The following is a 12,294-nucleotide window of genomic DNA, read 5'->3' on the forward strand; positions in this document are numbered from 1 at the left end:
AGGAGGGGAGGGAAGGGCCATCAATGATGCAGAGTACAGCTTCCAGAACTTTTTTGTCAGGTAGTGGTGATGGTGGGGGGCCTCGACGTGTAAAAAGTTTTAGATGGGGGGTGCTCAGCCGACAAAAGTTTGAAGACCTCTGCCCTAGAGAGAAACGTTGGTCAGCCATTGAGAGGGAGGCCTTTGCTGTGGTTTGGGCTCTGAAGAAGTTGAGGCCATACTTGTTCGGTACTCACTTCCTTGTTCAGACAGACCATAAGCCCCTCTTATGGCTAAAACAAATGAAGGGTGAAAACCCCAAACTGCTTAGGTGGTCCATTTCCCTACAGGGGATGGACTGTACAGTGGAACATAGACGTGGGAGTATCCATGCCAATGCAGATGGTCAAGGTTAGTTTAATGTCCCTGTGTTTGGGGGGGTTGTGTAGGAGAGTAGGATCTGCTTCACATGGGTACCCCCACTTTTTGCTGGTGTTTCACTGTTTTTCGACCTTAGTCTGGCTGTGGCCCTGCTAATCAGGACCACAGCCTAGCTGCTTCCTCTCTAAAATAGTTTCCATGTGCATTAGGTACATATCTAATTGGATTCTGGAGTGCCTTATAAGCCCCTTGTATATGGTATACTATGGACCTAGGGCATAGGTCCCTCAGAGGCCTACTAGGGGCTGCAGCATATATTATGCCACCCCTGGGAAGCACTCCAAAATGACACCACAGGTCTGCTACTGCAGCCTGGGTAAGGGTGTGCTTGCACGCCTTACTGTGGTATAGGCTACCTATATCACTACCCTATACAGACACATATAAACCTATAAGCCACTTCTATGGCAGGCCTTGACAATCCTGAAGGCAGAGTGCTTGGTTTTATGTGAGAGGGGGCCCAAGAATGAGCTGAGCCCCTCTGCAGCTTTTGGAAATACTTCCTTATGGCTGTTCTATGATACAGCCATACCATATACTCTTAAGTGCATTATAACCTCGCGGTAAATGCTAACTTTGGCATGGCTGCATCAAAACATGTCATGTTTGGTGTCAAACGCTTTGAAATACTACCCCCGCCAATTCTGGCGGCGGGGGTAGACATGTTCACACTGGCTAAACCCGGTAGGACTTTCCTGAGCCCTGGCATCACAAAATGGATGCCTCTTCCACAGACACAGGTCTGGCCTCCTGCTACTGACCAAAACTCCGGCAGGGGAGGCCTGGACAATAGGTTTCCTGTCGAAGGGAGGTGTGACCACCTCCCCAGACAGGCTGATATGTATTGGGGCTGGGCGGGAGCCCTCTCTGGTGCTTTGAAGTCCTGCACTGGGGGCACGTTTGGTGTCCCTGTGCATAGCCCAGTTCAAACCGGTTGCAGGGGCTACCTGCCCCTGCTCTGGCGTGAAACTGGACAAAGGAAATGGGTGTAACCACCCCTCTTTCCAAGCCCACCCATAGGTGGGGCCTTAGAGTTAGTCCATCCCCTAAACTTACTATAAGTATAGGAATCCAGTCCCTAGGACTTTAGATTACCCTGGACAAAACTCTGCAACATATATCCTGGACCTTCGACTTTCTATCACGACTAGAAGACAGAAGACATCTCCCTTGGGGTCAAGGAGTGACTCCCCTGCTTGGTAGGCACCAAAGAAGCAACTGACCGATCTGCATCGCTGAAGCTCCCGCCGGACGCTGAAGTCTTTGCATCACCAGAGGTGGATTTCCAGACTTCCCCGAGGCTACCCTGACTCCACAGCAAAGCTGAGGCCCGTGGCTATCGTGGGTGACGTGGAACCGTGTCCCCTGGACACCGTGAACGTTTGCAGCAAAAGCAACACTATCTTCCTGGTCCTCCTCGAAGTTGTGCTTTGGGCTCCGAGTAGCCCCAGCCTTGAGCACCTCCTCCACCGAAGACAATTGGCCTCCACTCCACGAGTGACCCGTGGGCCAGCTTCAAGTGCGACCGCTCGAGGCTCCTTCGCGATCAATAGCCCGTTGGCTAGCAGGTCCCCACAAAGGCAACTCCTTTTCTGCTTGGGCTTTCCTGGTTGCTCCAGACGTGCCCTTACTTACCCTCGATGGGTGAGTCCATCAGACCTTGCTGGTCTGTACCGCAGTCCTTTCTCTGATTTACAGTGACTTGCCGTTGCCAAGGCTTGTTGGGTCCATTATGGTCACCGACACCGCAGCACTCGACAGACTTCGTGGGACAGCTTGAATTCGGCTCGTGGACTTCGTCAACACCTCTTGAACCTCGTGGCTGAAGAGTCAAGACACCCATCAACTCACCTGAAGCACCGGACATTTGTGGGCATTGGTCCATCCTGCCCTAGGTCACTGGCAAGTGACCCAGACTCTGTTCCCTCTGCTTTCAGGTTCCTCACATCCTAGATCCAGCCTTGGATCTCTTCGGACACTTCTCGTCTTGACTGCAGCAGCAGTTCTTTGTAGGCTCCCATTGAAATCGACGACGCAACCCGACACCAAAAGGCACCTATGCACCCGGCTTCCCTGGGTGAGGTAACTCGAGTACTCCGGTGCTCTCGTGGGTGCTAGCCCTAGAACTATCTAAGTCCAAAAGGGTTTGGTCCTGACTCAATTAGAAGTGTCCCTAATCTTTAAATTTCCAACAGCGACATTGCCCATAGAAGATAACGAGAACCCGCGGGTGTGTTCACACACTGCATACAGTCTCCATGGGTCCCCTGTGTCACCACCTTGGGTGGTTCCTTGGGGTCCCAGCGATTCTAGAGGCTATTGGCCTAGTGTCTATCCCAGTCATGGTTTTTATACCACTTTTTTGGTATATGGTTTGGTACGCCCCTAGGGCCCAAACGTGTATTTGTGCTATTACTGATGATTGCTATCTTGTAACTTAAGTACTTCGAACTTCAGTCTCATAAAGAGACTAGAGGGGTGTGTTTTATCTAAAATACATATATTTTGAATATAGACCTGGTGTGGTTGTCTTTTCATTTGGTAATTCAAGAGATTATAGACTGGTAAAACAAGCTGCTTTACATTCCTTCAAGACTTAGCCTGACGGCTGCTCTCCATATCTACCACTAGGATAGCTTTCATTAAAGGTTGTCTTTAACCTATCACCATAAGGGGTTGTTTGGAATGATACAAGGTGCCCACTAGAACTAGTGGACAGCATATATCAGGCCACCTTCTCACAAACGAGCCACAGAGGCTACTTGAAGGAGAGAGATGACTGACTGCTCAGGAGTGACACTGAAGGTGACATTGGAGGTGCCTTTGCATGAGGAAGATGAGTCCAGAAGGGAGGGATAGCTCAGGACTGTAGATGAGACAATCTCGGGTGAACCAGCACCTCTTGTGCCGACAGCCGAGGTCTGCGAATCCCAGGCTTTCTCACAGCATGTGCTTGGCTTTGTAAATGCTAGTGTCTGTGTCTTCCTGAAGGTTACTCATAAGCCCTCTCGTAAACACATTGGTGAAGAAGTGTGTAGAAACCACTCATGTGTGTTTCATGGTCACCATGATCTGACCTGTGTTAACCAGCTGGTGTCCCGTGTAGATGATGACCTGCACCACAGACCGCTCTGCAGCCGCAGTTGGTTTGTTTTGCTCAGTGGGTTTGTGTCGGACCCAAGGAAGAACCCAAGTAGCCAAGTTGGACCATCACAAGTGCTGGCGCTGCTGAAGCTCATTTAGTAGAGCGGGCACCAGAACCGCACACTGCAAGATATTGGACAGGCTGGGAGACAAGTAAACAATCCGGCTCAGTGGAATGTCCATGGAGCCCTCCACCTGGAGCCATCATCCTGCCGACCACCCAGGGAAGTGTAGGCCAGGCCTACGTCAAATCAGATACAGAGACCAAAGGTACTGCGCAGCTTAGGGCATAATGTCCAAAGAGAACTTTCATTATTCAACTTGCCAGCCTGGAACTTGACTAAACTCCTGAAGATGCTGGGGGTTGACCTCATCTCACAAGAAGGAGGGGGGAGCCATACAAGGATTAGGTCTTTCTCCAAGGATAAGGAAGAGAGGACCTGAGCAGAACATTCCACAATCCCCTTGAGACTGAGTGGGAGCGGCAGGGGCTGTGTCTGCAAGCACAGTATAATGATGCACCTTTCTGAGACTCTTTTTTATAGCATTGTGTTGTGTGTAGAAGTCAAAGCACTTGTCGGGCCTTGATTTATTCATTGCTGCCAGATAGTGTTTTATGTTTTGAGTCTCTAAACCCACATCACTCGAATAAGTGCTGGACTGCTTGACTCTGTCACTATGAGCTTTTACTGTGAAGGGGACTCAGTTTAGCTTGGTTTTAGGATGAAGAATAGGTCTAAGTCCCAGGTCAACAGTGGTAAAAGGACGGGGTTGACACAACTGCTCCCAGTAACCCCTGTCTGCCCTGGGACTCCCTAAAAGCTTCATAAACTGACCTCTTCAGGTCTGCTGTTAGCCAAGACCTTTTCACTTTACTTAAATATGTATAACATACTTACAAAGAGGAGTTTTCAGCCACCTCTCTCTATCTTTTGGTCTGCTGTGTCATTCACCCACTACAGAATATAGCATCGGACAGGGGGCAGCCTAATTAAGCAAGTGGATAACTTCACTGTGAGTAACTGCATTTTGATCTTTCACAAGGAGCACATCCACACAGAAGCTACTTCTCTTCAATGCCAGTGTTTTTGGTTTTACTTTATAAATATTAATTTAATGTTCCCTTTGTGTTTAGACCCTGGTGTGATAGCAGGACAATTCTGATGTGAACACAAGGTACATTCTATCTTTATCAAATCACACCTCCTGCCAATGCTGATGTAGATTCCTTTTGGAGTGTTTTGCTTTTCTGTCTGCTGCAATTTCACACCATACCAGATAAGATTGTGTCCTATTAAAACGGTTCTGTATTAAGTTATCCTCTTTTTACTTCATCTGTTTCTCTCCTGTTTTCTTTCCTTTCTTTCTTTCTTTCTTTCTCTTTTCCTTGTTTCTTTTCCTTTGTTTCATTCATGCCTACTTTCTTTCTTTTCTTTTCAATCTTTCTTACTCTTTCTATCTCTCTTTTCTTTCTCTTTAATCTCTGCTCTTCTCACTCTGTACCTTATTATAATTCCTCTTACTTCTCCTATCAGCTCTATGCAGATGACACACACATCTATCTCTTGTTCCCTTCTTTCCCTTCTCACTCCCTAAAGAGGATCTAAAGTGCCTCACAGACAACCACCACCGGATGACAGTCTGCTCACTTAGGTTCTAATCACCCAAAATGGAAATTACACCCCCCCCCCTGTCCACTTCCACCCAGACACACCGACATCATTATCTTCAGTCAGGAACTTTTGGGTAAGCTTTACCCCTATTATGAACTAAGTAATATTCACGATAACACAACTCCATTGGTTAAAACACAACTGCTGAACAGGTGCAAAAATATGTGCAAATGATTCTTTCCAAACAGCCAAGACCCAACTGTCTTCTAGCAAACCCCAGCAGTCTTCTATCAAATCTAACCATCTCCTAGTAAACCCTAGCAGTCTTCTAGCAAACCCAAGCACTCTTCTAGCAAACCCTAGCACTCTTCTAGCAAACCGTAGCAGTCTTCTAGCAAACCGTAGCAGTCTTCTAGCAAACCCAACTATCTTCTAGCAAACCCCAGGAGCCTTCTAGAAAACACTAGCAGTCTTTTAGCAAACCCTAGCACTCGTCTAGCAAACCCAACTGTCTTCTAGCAAACCCCAGCAGTCTTCTAGCGAACCCCAGGAGCCTTATAGCAAACCCTAGCAGTCTTCCAGCAAACCCTAGAAGTCTTCTAGCAAACCCAACTGTCTTCTAGCAAACCCTAGAAGTATCCTAGCAAACCCTAGCAGTCTTCTAGCAAAAACAACTGTCTTCTAGCAAACCCTAGCAGTCTTCAAGCAAACTCCAACAGTCTTCTAGCAAACCCTAGCTGTCTTCTAGTGAGACTTCCGCTGCATTACATCCCTCAACTGGAGCTGTATCTAGGTTTTTTCCAATCCACTATAATCTGAAATTCATTCAATCACTCCGCTTGCATTGTTCATCAGTCCCTAAAGGAATATCTCTTCACAAAAAAAGTCTTAGCTATATATATATAATAATAATAATAATAATAATCCACATTTGTAAGGCGCGAACAATCACCCGTAAGGGTCTCAAGGCGCTGAGGGCAGTCGGGAAGATTAAGCAAGCTATTGCCCAGAGTCACATGGTGCTGGGCTAATCTGCCGCCGGCGCCAGGGATCGAACCGTGATCCCCAGATTCCAGCATCAGTCGCCGTGGCTGGGGTGCCACACCTCTATAAATACATGTATAAATACATGAATTGTCTTGTTTTTATTAAATATTCATCACCCTCTTGATCTCAGCACCAATAGTCTCAGTTGGGGAGTGAGCGCTATGTAAATGCTATCAGAGAGATGTCCTAGTCTCTCTACTTAGGGTTCCGGAAGCCTGCAACTAGAATACTAAAATATATGATATTATTTTCAAATAAAAATATCTATAGGATAGATTTGGGCTCTAACTCAGAGCTTCCAGCATCAACGACTTTAAGACCTTAGAGACATGACTGCATAATGTGAGAATCCCACACACTGCTCAACATAACTCTAAGGGTACACCTTAGGGAGAAACCACACTTGCCAGAAATATGATATTATTTTCAAATAAAAATATCTATAGGATAGATTTGGGCTCTAACTCAGAGCTTCCAGCATCAACGACTTTAAGACCTTAGAGACATGACTGCATAATGTGAGAATCCCACACACTGCTCAACATAACTCTAAGGGTACACCTTAGGGAGAAACCACACTTGCCAGAAATCCTTAAACCCAATCCCAGGTTTCCAGACATCCATAACTCTAATTGTAGTTTCAGACACGACTTCCTCCACCCCTGGTGTCTCAGAGTCCACACTCTCACACTGGGTCTTCCTAAGCTACCAATGAAACATTTATAAATACTGTGGGTTGTTCTAAGAACTGAGGACGGTGTAGTGTACCCAAATTTTCCAGATTTTAAAATCATAACAAACAGTTCAGAAATCCATGACACCAACAATAGCATTCCAGACCAATTGAGAGCAGCAAGTTAGGGACCAGACCTTCTGACTTAACATCAACCTCAATCTTGGAGGCAAACCTCCCAGAGACGTAATGAAGAAGCAGGCCAAGAGACTGATGCTTAGGGGTAATGCCTCGAGAAAGAGAGGCGAGTTAGAGACTAGGCAAAGAGTTTGTTCTCCACTCTCAATTTTAGAAGTGATGCTTTCAGAGAAATGTAAGTAGGAGACTAGTGTAGTGTGTGAGACACTATCTGCGCATGCACACGTGAGGGAGAGCCAAGTGAGCGACTAAACCTTGAGTCTATTCTCCAACCTCAGTTTTATAAGTGATGCTTCAGAGAGATGCAAGCAGGAAAGTTGTGAAGTGTACAGTACGGTATACATTGTTATGTCATCTGTATTTTTACAGTGTGCAACTCACTGGGTAAGATATCCTTGCACTGAAGCAGGAGCTGAAAAGGAGGAGCCAGGGTCGGGCCGAGGTGAAGATCTAGGTCTTCAGGTGCAGAATTCAAGCACTTAGGAGAATGTTCTGTTGTGCAGGGCAGGCTGTTCCAGGCTTTAAGAACAAGATAGGAGAAGGCACAACCACTGAATCTTGTTCTGTGTATGTGGAGGGGGAGTGTGCGAGGAGGAGTCTGGCTGAGAAGTAGTGTCTGGGAGGTTTGTGGAAGTTTATGTGGCTGTTGAGATATGTGGAGCCAATGTTGTGTAAGGCTTTGTATGTGTGCAGGGGAGCTTAAAGAGTGCTCGTTTGTGACTTGGGAGCCAGTGGAGCTCTGTGAGGTGCAGGGTGATGTCAGTGTGGGGCAGAAAAGGGTTAAAGGTGGACCTGGTGACAGAGTATTGTATGGTCTAAAGTAATCTGGTCAGTTGAGTTTTGTTTCCAGAATAGAGTCAGTTGCCACTGCCTAAATTGTGGTGAAATTGGTTTAGGTGACAGTTCTGTGAGTTTTGATGGGGAGCCATTAAAGCATTTTGAGTGCGTGCAAGCAGGAGACGGAGACTATGTTTATGTTCACTTGATAAGCATGGTGAGTTGGTTGTCGATTACTATTCTGAGGTTTTTTATGTAGGGTGTCGGGAGGGGTCTGGGCCCAATTTTTGCAGGCCAGAAGGGGGAATCCCAGAGCGAGATGTCTTTGTCTTCAATTACTACTTCTGCCTTGTCAGTGTTGAGCTTGAGGCAGTTATTATTTATCCATCAGGTACTTTGGTCAGGCAGGTGGAGAAATTAGTCTGGGTGTTTGGCGTCTTTTCAAAGAGGCAGAGTATGAGTTGGAGAAAGATCGAGTAGGAGGAGGCCTGCAGTGCCATCTCTGTCCATGACCATATGGATGTTGTCAGCAGCAACAATGAGGGTGGTCTCTATTCTGTGGTTGGGCTGAATCCGGATTGAGTTGTGTCGAGGAGGCGTATGTCTGTGAGGTGGGTGGCTAGATATTTGATTATCATAGTTTCCATGACTTTTACTGGGTAGGGTAGCTGGGAGATAGGCTGGTAGTTGGATAGTGTCTTCGGATCTGCCGAGGGTATCTAGAGGAGAGGGAGTACTGTGGTGTCTTGCCAGGCATCCGGGTAGATGGCTGTAATGATTGAGTTGTTCAGGATTGAGATGAGGGCTGGGTTCCAGTCCTTTGATAGAGACTCTGTGAGGACAGGGATCTGAGGGTGCTCCTGAATGTATGGACTGCATGGTCGTTGCAGTTTCTTGAGTGGTGATGGTGGGTGACTTGGTCAGGGTGGTCCTCAGGGTGCTGGTAGAGATGGGCAGGAGGGATGTGAGGCTGGGAGGGTTTGGTTGAAGCTTGAAGTTTTCTTAGATTGCTGATGATGTTGTTGCTGAAGTATATGGCAGCTGGGTGCAGATGTCCTGTAAGCGGGTTATGCTGTTGGTGCTTGCTGCCGGAGAGGTAAAGTCTTTCACCATGACAACATTTCCTTGGAGCTGTTGGTGCTGCTTTTGATGCGAGCACAGAGCATTTGGTGGCTCAGAATTGTTGATGATAGCATCTGAGGGTGGATTTGTAGGCACTCTTGTCAGTGTCTTTTTGACTTTGTTTCCATCTGTGTTCAAGTTGCTTGCAGTGATGTTTGCAGTGGCGTTTGGTGAGCCTGAGCTCTTCCATGTACCAGCTTGCTTGTGGTCTGGTTCTCATGGCTTTGAGAGGAGACAGGGTAACTCTGCTGGGAGTGATCCAGGCGCCGAAGCTGTATATGGATTAGAGGAGGTCCGTGAGCAGGTTGGTCATGATGGGATTGGCGAGGTCCTCCAAGTGGTAGTTGAAGTCCCCGAGCAGAATATAGGCACCGAAGCCGAGGATTGGGGGGCAACCAAGTCTGCAATGGTGTTGCTGAATTTGACATGGGGGCAGAGTGGACAGTAGACGAGGGTGGCATTCAGGGTGTAATTGGCGGTAATAAGGAGTTTGAAGGTCACATTTTCCATTTTGCTAGTGGTGCTTTCCAAGGTGGTGGAGCATTGGAAGGATTCTTAGAAGATGATAGGGATTCTAACTCCGGTTTCATTTGTCCTATCCTGTCTTGCGATCACGTATTCAAAGCCATTGCTGTGGGGATTACAGGGGCCAGCAAGAGAGTTAAGGCACGTCTCGGTAGGAACAGTGGTCATGTAGCAGATCCCATATTTCACTGGTGGGTTTAGTGAGGGAGCTAGTGTTGAAGAGTATGTAGGGCATGAAGGGGTGCTGCGTAGTTGGGGTCAGGTGTATGTAGTCATGTTTGTTGAGTTGTGTTGGGGGAGTGAGGTGGTTGCAGGAGGGTGCTTGTGAAATGGCAGTTGGTGTAGGAGAACGTACATTCAGTGGTGGGCGCGATCAAGTGATAGAGAGGCAAGTGAGAGACTAAACCTTGAATCAATTCTTCGATCTCGCTTTTAGAAGTGATGCTCCCAGGGAGACGCAAGCGGAGATCAGGCTGAAAGTGTAAATCCCAATCAAATCCCTGTAAATACTTTAAGAATCCGACAGACAGAGAAAGACCAAAACAAAGGATTAAAAGGCACAAGAACAATTGACTGTACCCCTGCCTATGAAGGATGGCCAAGAAAAGCCAAGGATTGTAAGGTCACTTAAGTTAAACACAAGCCCTAAACCTGACTAGAAAACCTATTGTGTTCCCCTTGACTGGTAGACGCTTGAGCAACATACAAGAAGGTTTGGTCCTTTTGCAGCCCCCATTTGACCAACATCGTAAATATTTGGAAAAGATACAACTACAACAGTTTGAAGAGCACTGAGTAGAACTTACGGCTCCTGTATCTGGTCCTTCAAGAGGTGTGCTCATCTTTTGAGAGGTCGCAGAAGTCCAATCTCGGCAGCTTTGTCTGTAAAACACAGCTCTCATTTAGAACAAATGTGGCAGAGGGAGAGTAGGATCACATGAGAATAAAGGATAAGACAATACATAGTTTGAGTGTTATATGTATCATATACATTATAATTCTACTGCATGAAACCAACTACAACAACAGGAGCCAATGAACTCCTGATACAGAACCATGAGGCTGCCACTCTGGCAACAATCTTAAAGAACGCTTACTGTATTTTCTTTGTATTTTATGGTTTAAATCTCTTTATTGAAATTTCAAAACACACAATTAAAATCAAGCAGTTTTAGCCATCACCGCATTGCTGATGTGTGATATGTGACAAGACGAATCAGGTCAGGGCCAGAAGCGCAACATTAGACACGTGGCCAGGCAAAGGCAACCATGCATAAAATAAAAATAACAGAAGAAAAAAAACAATATGAACCTCCCACTCCCATCCCCTTATCCCCCTCCCACCCCCACCCGTGTCCCATGTCCACTTCCTAGGCTCTCAAACTCCCATACTGGACCTCCATCACCCCTCCGCCCGTTGGGCGTCAGCAAGGCGCAGTAAGCGGAGGTAACGGGGACAGGTGACCTCTCGGAATTCGGAAGGCAGCAGTGCCAGAAAGGGTTGCCATAACTCCCTGAACTTGGGCCCCTCGACTGCCTTTGTCAGCGTCAGCTTCTCCATCCCAAGAACATGCCACAGGCGGTATAGCCAGCCTGTGAGGGTCGGAACCGTGGGGATGCGCCAGTGTGTGAGTGTGTTTTGTATCGCTGATCCCAGCGCAATTGGCATTTGCCGGCCCCTACGGGAGCGCAGTGGATAAGTCAGAGGGTTTGGGAGACCCAGCAACACGTACGCTGGGAAACGCAGAATCTCCGTATTGAAATGTTTATTCACTTCGTCGATCACCTGTGACCAGTATGGCTGTACATGTTCACACTCCCACAGTAAGTGTGTCAAAGTGCCCGTATGCCCGCAGCCCCATCAACATGTCGAGTCCATGAAGTGGAGACGTTCTGGGGTGTAATACCAATATGTGACCACCTTTGTAAGGGTTTCAGTGAGCCCCATGTGGTAAGCCGAATGTCGCTCCCTGTAATATATCCCCTCCTACTCCTTGTGACTGAGAGTTCTGCCCAGTTCCCTCTCCCAGTGCGCCCTGCTGGAGTTATATGTGCCTGCATATCTCGCCTGTAACATCTTGTATAAGTCGGAGATTAGCTTTTTATCTGGCGTACTCGTAATAAGCCACCGCTCATAGGTTGAGAGGCATCTATCGGCCTCAGGGCAGACCCGATCACCGAGTGCCCAGTGCCGGGATTGCAGGTACCTAAGTCTCTCCGACTCAGGAAGCCCGTACTCCTGCTTAAACTGATGAAATGGGATGACCCCCTCGGCGTCATACATATGATACAGAAACCGACACCCAGCCGGCCTCCAGCGTGCATAAGCTACTGCGTCCATTACCGGGGAGAAGTCGGGGTTGTCCATCAAGGGGGTGAGTGGAGAGGGAAAGGTGGTGAGTTCATGCTTGATATTAGTAAGGTCCCACACTTCAAGAGGCACTTGCGTGATATATGAGGCGTATAGGTTAGGAGGTCTATGGTGTTTCCGCAACAATGGAATTTCCTGCAGAGGCCTTGCTGCTACTGCCTGGTATTGGAACAACCAATGTTTCTCCGATTCCCAACGGCTGCACTCCACCAGATGCCGCAGTTGAGCCGCCTGGAAGTAGAGCTGAAGGTCAGGGACCCCAAGTCCGCCTCCCTCCGGAGTGAGAGTCGTTAGTTTCTGCTTCATGCGTGGTTTCCAACCATTCAAAATGAACCGGGTGAGTTCGGATTGTGTCTGCTGAATCCAGCCTACAGGCGGCTGAAGAGGCACAGTGTAGAAGAGAT

The 12,294-nt window shown here is 47.6% G+C and overlaps 1 protein-coding gene across 6 annotated transcripts in view; it reads right to left on the minus strand.

The window, feature by feature from the left end:
* The window catches only part of LOC146830241 (uncharacterized), a 649,260-nt gene that overhangs the window by 530,589 nt on the left and 106,377 nt on the right, over nt 1-12,294 (minus strand). For all 6 annotated transcript variants that reach the window (XM_085604449.1, XM_085604447.1, XM_085604446.1 and 3 more), the window contains exon 2: nt 10,326-10,401. In XM_085604449.1, the coding sequence (XP_085460575.1) occupies nt 10,326-10,361 (36 nt within the window). In that variant the 5' untranslated portion in view covers nt 10,362-10,401. The remainder of the gene's footprint in view (nt 1-10,325; nt 10,402-12,294) is intronic.

The sequence above is a fragment of the Triturus cristatus genome, chromosome 5_1 (assembly GCF_964204655.1).
Source record: "Triturus cristatus chromosome 5_1, aTriCri1.1, whole genome shotgun sequence".
Lineage (NCBI taxonomy): Eukaryota > Metazoa > Chordata > Amphibia > Caudata > Salamandridae > Triturus > Triturus cristatus.